This window comes from Drosophila subpulchrella, chromosome 2L (assembly GCF_014743375.2).
Source record: "Drosophila subpulchrella strain 33 F10 #4 breed RU33 chromosome 2L, RU_Dsub_v1.1 Primary Assembly, whole genome shotgun sequence".
Taxonomy (NCBI): Eukaryota; Metazoa; Arthropoda; class Insecta; order Diptera; family Drosophilidae; genus Drosophila; species Drosophila subpulchrella.
This window is the reverse complement of record NC_050610.1, coordinates 3,564,517-3,571,467: the sequence shown is the minus strand read 5'-3', so window position 1 is coordinate 3,571,467 and position 6,951 is coordinate 3,564,517. Positions and strand designations below refer to the sequence as shown.

Here is a 6,951-nt window from a genome sequence, read left to right as displayed (position 1 = left end):
AGCAGCCGAGAGTTGTTGGCCTTAAACTAGCTCAAAAGCCCGAGCTGAGTGGCTGCCTCGCCCCCATCGCAGTCCGCCCTTCGGCATGGCCCCTCGTCATTAGCATATGTAGTTGAGGGTCTGGCCCAAACAAGACAGGCAAAAAAGTGTACAGCATCCCACCCCCAACAGCAGGACAACACCATCCCTCCTGGCTTGGTTTGAGTTGAGCTGACAGCCGAGCTGTCAAAGCGGATTTTAGAGCACTCGCTGCCAGGTAAACAACAACAGCCGAGCGGAATCGCCAGGCCAACGAAATGGGGATGCCCTTCGAATTGGCCCACTAATGATAGATGGGATAGTAGTATTTGCCAAGAAATGATTGGAGGTTAAAAACTTACAAGATGATTTATTAGATAAATAATGACTTACTAAATAAGCATATTTCGGTTATTTTAAAAATATTCTAGACCTAATTACTTAACTTACTGATTTCCTTTTTATATATTTTATGTGAATGTTATTAAACAATTGATATAAATTAAGCCAATTTATCAGACTCATTGACAGAAAGGATTCTAAGATTACATTTAAACAGGACGTTATAATTTAATTCAAACAACTGCATAGATTAATATTAACTCAACCATATGCATATCCATGGAGTAGACTCCACTATTATTAAGATACTTTTAGAAATATGGTTCTTAGAGTATAAAGAAAAAAAGGGAAGTTCAATCAAAATTATATATTTAAATATATCCTTTAAAAGGTTAATATCTGTGATAGGTACTGTAAAAATATAAGATTAGCAAATGAATTATACAGTGTCAAAAAATATTACGGTTAGAACTGGAATCTATAAATATTTAAAATTAAGTTAAATTAATAAAACAAATACAAAATATTACTTTGGCTCAGAATACCACACATGTGAGGTAAGTTACTTGCCAAATTCCCTATACCCCTCAAACGTTTTGCAGAGCAAACACCTGTCATGGGTGGAGTGTTGGCCAAAAGGGTTTAACTACGTATCTCACTTGTTTCTGTTTTGTCGTTGTTGCTGCTGTCGGTTTTGTTGTTGCTATTGCTGTGGCGGTTTGCCCTTGGCCAAAAATGCATTGTGTTGGCATATTCACGTATGTGCTGCCGCTCTGCGGCTAAAATTTTGACAAGCGGCAGCTCGACGAGGCAGGCGAAGGACATCGAGGGACCGAAATACCTTGTAAACATATGCGTGTGCGTATACTTAATTTCACCTAAATGTAGGGCACTAAATTTAAGTGATAAATGTAGCTGGAACTTGATGAAAGGCGTGACTTTTAATGTGTTTGCTTAGGATTTACCAGGTGCATAAAATCATATATTCTTGGGTGGTTTTAAAGCTTTTAATTACAAAGGAAGAAAGTCCATTTTCAACATCTTTTCCGCTGGGTTCCCATCGTCATCTACTAGCAGATGGATATCCGAGTACTGAATCTTATCCAGTTCGGCATACACGTTCTTGCTGATGCTTAGTTCAGGGTACTTAAAAAAGGGAGTCTTAGATCTAAACTATTGTTGTCCCATTTTAATACCAACCATTTTAGCCACCTTCCAGCACTCCAAGGCAGTTTTATTTTTGTTTAGTCTCAGGTTAATGGTGGCCAAATAACCCCAGACATCGGGAACAAAGATGTCGATTTCAGTGCAGCGAGACAGAAAGGGAATCGCTTCCTCCAGTCGATTTTGCTATGGATACCCATGTGTTTCAGTATTATATTGCACCTTATCTATCAGAACTCACATGATAAAGTGCCAGGCCCTTTCCATAGTTTGCCGTAAAGTTCTTGCGCCTTTGACTACAAGGCAAGCAGATGTCGTAGGCCCTTTCGGACAAATCGAATTTTTCCCTTTCAAAGGCCAATTGACCGAGACGCAGGAAACTCAGTTTAAACAATGACCTGTCACTGGGATCCGTTACTAAATACAATTCCTCAAAATACTTCAGAGCTTCGTCGCAGCGTCCACGGGAATATTCCACACTGCCATTGATGTGCAGTTGGTAACAGCGCTAGATTTTAGTTTTTTAATAATCAACATTCTTCAACTAAAATCAAAAACCGAATCTTACTTTCAACTTTCCCTGCACACTGTTGTCCGTAGGCATCTTAATAATTCTAAACTTACTATCAATCTGTCGCTGAAGAATCTTTAGAGTGGTCTTTATAAGATAGACATCAGCTTCCGAAAAACACTGCTCTACGACGGAAAAAACCATTTCGGCAAAGGCGTACGCTCCCAAGCGAGCAAACAGCTTAAAAACTGGATAGAACTGAGTGTTCATCGGGGTGCACGAGCTCCTCAATTCGAAGTCGACTGGCAGGTACAGTTCATAAAGGGAGGTGGGGGTAAAGGCTAGAGTCTTTGAAGAAATTTCATGGAGATTCTGAAATTTCCAACGCGTGAACTCCATCCCTGGCAAATAATCAGCTTCCCTGTAATAGCAGTACAACAGAATCCAGATCTCCGATTCCAGCCTGTTCTTATCGGCGAATTGGCGCAAACTCTCGATCATATTCGTTTTTGCCGTGCTTAGAACTTCTTCATCTGGGGATCTTAGATCCATCATGTAGTTAATATAGAGCTGCATAAGCAATCTGTGCTATAAAAGAAAAGGAATTTACTTAACTTATATATTTTCTAGGCATTCAGCTCTATGAACATGTAATATACCAGTAGCCTTCTGAATACTATTATTATCCCATAACTCACGTGAAGTAATGTCCACTCCAATCGCTGGTCCTGGGCTTCATGAAATACCTAGCAGCTTGTTCAAACTGCAGGGTTTCGACGCTGTTTATCAGGGTAACAAAGTCAAATATAATGCGGTTTGGGGTGCTTTTGTCGATTTCCTCGAATATATGAATGGCCAAATCCCTCTGCCCGGAGTGGCTGACCAGACGCATTTCATTCATCAGCCGGGTCAAGCCGTGTTCCCCATAATCCTGATGCGTCGCACAGTCAAAACTATTTTTCCAGTTGCAGGCAGTTACTATGCCCTCAATACGATCCATCAACTCCTTGTACATGTGGGTCAGCATTTCCTAGTCACAAAATAAATAATTAAAACTATCAACCCATTTTTTATGAAAACACCCACTCTGAATTCTATGTTCGATTTTGTTGGCATGCGTACGTTAAAGTCGCAGCCACAGATTTTCAACACCAGATTGCAGAGGTTGCCCAGGTGGCAGCAGAAATAGTCCTTTTTATCCTCGATGTCTTGCACACCCCTCTTGACTATGAAGCCTATTGTATCGGAGATGAGATCATCGAAGGCCCTATACAGCTCCATACACACATCCACATCGTCCTCGTCCTCCTTGAGGAATTCCATATCGAAACATCGTCGCAGCTTTGCCCTTTTGAGGAGGCACTCATTGTACTTGTCAAGGGGTTCGTTGCGCTCGCAAATTGGCTGAAAGAAGCAAATTTTGAAGGTGCAGAACATGGGGCCCATTTCCAGGGTACTTCTCGGTATGCTAAGTTTGATTTCCGGTTCGAAAAGGGGCTTTAGGTGGACTGCAAAGCGGCAGTAGTTTACTGGGAAAGGTTACAAAGTGAAGTCGTATGAATAAGTTAATAAATAAGATTGCTTACCGCCTGGGTAGCCAAAGATGCTCGGATTGAGCACTCCCTCGTACAGGACATTACTGGTTGTCTCCTGGTACAGTTGCAGCAGCAACTCGTAGTCATTGTGCACCACAGCCTGCTCAAGGATCTTTCGCATATCCTCGGTGAGTACGAATCGGTGCAGGGAGTTGTTGATCAGGGCCAAGTCAGTCACGGCATCGATCTTGTGAATCTGAAAGTCGACGTCCTGCTCCCATAGCAACAGGCGAAACAACTTTGGCAGCTTTATCCTCGAGTTTGTCTCCATTTGGTTGAAGCTTAGGTGCATATTGGGGTGCAGGTCCCTCTTGATGTCCTCCCACACGATGCTGGTGTTCTGGTCGCTGATAATCTGCGATATAAATCCCGAGTAGGTGCACAGAGGAATCACCCTGAAGGTAAGGCTGTCTCCCTCCGGTTCCTTGGCACGGAAGGAAACACTTAGGCCCAGGTCGGCGGATAAGGGATGCAGTTCCTCTGGAACGTTGTAAATGGATTCCAGGGTCAGAAAGGCCAAATTGGTGAAGTTAAAGTTCTTCAGGATGGGCAGTATGGAATACATGTGCCAAACGCTGCACGAGGTGATTTTATCATGGGCCTTTGCCTTCGATAAGGTGTGGTACTCCGGGTACAGGAAGATGGTTATGTCGCTTATGAAGCGGCGTCGCTGGAAAAGCTGCAAGAGATCACAATGACCGCGGGACAACAGTTCCAGTCGCTCCTCCGAAAAGTTACCTCCCTCACCTTCCTCCCCAGCTTCTTCGGCGTCAGGATAAGACTTCCTCGGAACATTTTCACCATTCTCCGAAGCCCCTGTATTCGATTGACTCACTTCCTGCGAAGTCGATGAGACAGCTTTCTTGGATTTTTTTCTTCCCCCCTTTCGACGTCTGGGAATCCTTTGGTAGAGGGAAATCAACAGCGGCTGATCACTGAACGTATTCATATCCTCGATATCGTCCTGCATGACTCCCAATGCGAATACCGGCTTCTTCAGGTTAAACTCGTGCTGGTAGATGATGGTCTCTGTGGTGTAGCGTTCCTGCATCTTCTGCAGCGTGTTCTTCGGATGGTAAAGGTGCAGCTCCAGAGGATAGTCCGTCTTCGGCAGCTTGGTCAACTCGTTCAGCTGGATGTAGAGGAAGACCCGTTGCTGTAAGGTCCTGTTCTCCGGGGGTTTCTCCACCTTTTGCACGTCGAAAGTCTTGCTCCCGTTGCCTTCGATTCCTCCGGTTGAACGCCTTCGCCGGGTATGACGTGCAGTCCGACGGACAGTATTCCGACCGAGAACGCTGCCTCTCTCCATTGTGATTTAAAATATACGTAGGTGTGCCAGGGAAAACGGGAAATATCTATAGATTCAGCAAGGGCTGACAATTGAAGCACGGATTTCTTATTGTAACCAGATTCTGAAAAGCGACTGTTCTTAAAATTGCACAGCCCCCAACATCGCCACCTAGCGTGGATTCTTTTGTTATCCTAATAACTTTTTAATGGATGGTCCCATGAAAATAATTTTTGGCATGAAGAAAGATAAATAAAACAAAAATTAACTTACACTTTTAGAAAATCTTTAAAAATGTGGGCGCTAGACAGATTTAGCTTAACGATATAGGCGTTAGATTGGGCATGGCTGTCTTAGAACCTCAAGAATCTACATGCTAAATTACAACTTTATAGCTTTAATATTTTTCGAGATTTCAGCGCTCATGGGAACAGATAGACAGACGGAAATGGCTAGCGGTCCTGATCAAAAGTTTATATCACTGTGGACGGCATCAGGCGAGTGTGCAAAGGCGACTACGAAATATAGCCGCAGAATTGAAAATCTGCAGTAAGGGTCCGATCATAACGAGAATACACCGATCAAAAGGTGTTGTGATTTTTTTTTTAAATTTTGGTGCTAAGCCTTTATAAGCCGATTGGTTAATTAAATTAAGAAGATTTAAGCTAGGGAAACCGGAGGAGCAAAATGTACGAGTCCTTTCAACGACATTTAAAACACGTCCATGCTATAATTCGTTTAGGAACTGACCATTTGAATTTTAGCCATTCATTGTGAGAGGTAGACCCGATGAAAGAAGTGACTAAAAAACTTAACTAGTTCAAAGTACCATTTCACTGTACCCTGGTTCTGAGTTCTGGCTACGAATGATCTGATTTTACATTCGTATAGAGAATGCTTAAAGTTGACACCACTTTTCAAAAAAATAAAAACCAGTTCATCATGAAAAGTATGTACAATGTACACTGTACATATGTCATAACAAATGGGACATATTGTTTATAGTGGGCACCAAGGCCCCCAATGGAATGCTGTGTAAAAATTGGCTGATCTAGCTCTCTTTTATATATCATAAGATTTATCCACACGCAGCGCATACAAATGACATAAATTCCTGACGACCCAAGCTAATTTTAAAATGATGGAACTCGTTTATACATCTTAGCTGCACAAAAACCGTCTGAGAGGCCTCCTTCAGACTTGAAATGCGTATCCGATTCGCAGACATCCACGCAATCCTTAAAGGAGTTGTAAAGGTTACCTCCTCGCCCTCCAAGACTCTCATCTGCGTATCTTTTATTCAAAACGAAAAAGTGTTTTATGTATTCCGATGCCGACGCCGCGGGATTCTAAACAATAAACACTTCAACAAGTTGGTTGCTCCGCTTTCGAGCGCCCTCGCAAATTCCGAACGGTCTGGCCCAAAAATCGTATGCCATTTGGTCTGGAATTGGGTTGCTGTGCGGGTTTTATGGCTCCCAGACATATAAGTTTTATTAGACACGGTGGGGTCGTAAACCATATTTCGGCAGGAGTGTTCAGAAGCAGCTTGAATACTGTATGACAGGTTGCGAATTAAATTCGCTGGCAGCTGCAGCCGCAGATCTAATTTAATCAGACATCACCACTGGATTAGGGAATTCTTTGAATTCATTCGAAGATAAAAACATTTCTTTACTGCCAGTGCTACGAAAGACAAAACAATTAGGCGCAAAGCTGTTAGCTGGCAATTAATTAAGGCGGCTGAGACAAAGCCGGGCGTAAATTGATTTAAATGCGCAAAACTAAAAACAAAAGAAAGTCAATTTATTTGATTTAATTTTCAGTCTCCCTGCATCTGGGACTTTACAGGTCATAGTTGTCGGGTTTTGTGGCTCTTTTTTAGTTGTTTTCATTTTTTATTTTTTTTAGCGCGAAGGTCAAAGTCAGTGAAAATGCATTTTTTAAATTAAACTTTCGCGCAAACTTTTCGCATATATGTGCGCACACGTAAAGGCCAGCGCAAGAACAGTAAAAATGAAATGGAATAAAAT

The 6,951-nt window shown here is 42.4% G+C and overlaps 1 protein-coding gene across 2 annotated transcripts; it reads right to left on the bottom strand.

The window, feature by feature from the left end:
* Nucleotides 1–1,340: 1,340 nt before the first annotated feature.
* Nucleotides 1,341–4,981, bottom strand: LOC119547068. Of its 2 annotated transcripts, XM_037853753.1 has the most exons (7): nucleotides 3,622–4,981; nucleotides 3,122–3,564; nucleotides 2,734–3,065; nucleotides 2,093–2,618; nucleotides 1,766–2,032; nucleotides 1,561–1,710; nucleotides 1,341–1,506 (listed from the first exon to the last, which is right to left on the bottom strand). In XM_037853753.1, exons 1-7 carry the CDS (start codon nucleotides 4,937–4,939, stop codon nucleotides 1,372–1,374), a joined length of 3,171 nt encoding a protein of 1,056 aa, XP_037709681.1. In that variant the 5' UTR covers nucleotides 4,940–4,981; the 3' UTR covers nucleotides 1,341–1,371. The 2 variants fall into 2 exon arrangements, with proteins under 2 accessions (XP_037709681.1, XP_037709682.1); XM_037853754.1 differs by lacking the exons at nucleotides 1,341–1,506; nucleotides 1,561–1,710; nucleotides 1,766–2,032 and having other exon boundaries at nucleotides 2,455–2,623.
* Between the last annotated feature and the right edge of the window lie 1,970 nt (nucleotides 4,982–6,951).

Excerpts from the sequence above, each read along its gene's own strand:
- LOC119547068 (XM_037853753.1), bottom strand. The coding sequence starts at position 4,939 with ATGGAGAGAGGCAGCGTTCTCGGTCGGAATACTGTCCGTCGGACTGCA. Across the intron at positions 3,066-3,121 it reads AATCGAACATAGAATTCAGA|GAAATGCTGACCCACATGTA; the intron begins GTGGGTGTTTTC and ends TTTTGTGACTAG. Across the intron at positions 2,033-2,092 it reads GTGTGCAGGGAAAGTTGAAA|CGCTGTTACCAACTGCACAT; the intron begins GTAAGATTCGGT and ends ACTAAAATCTAG.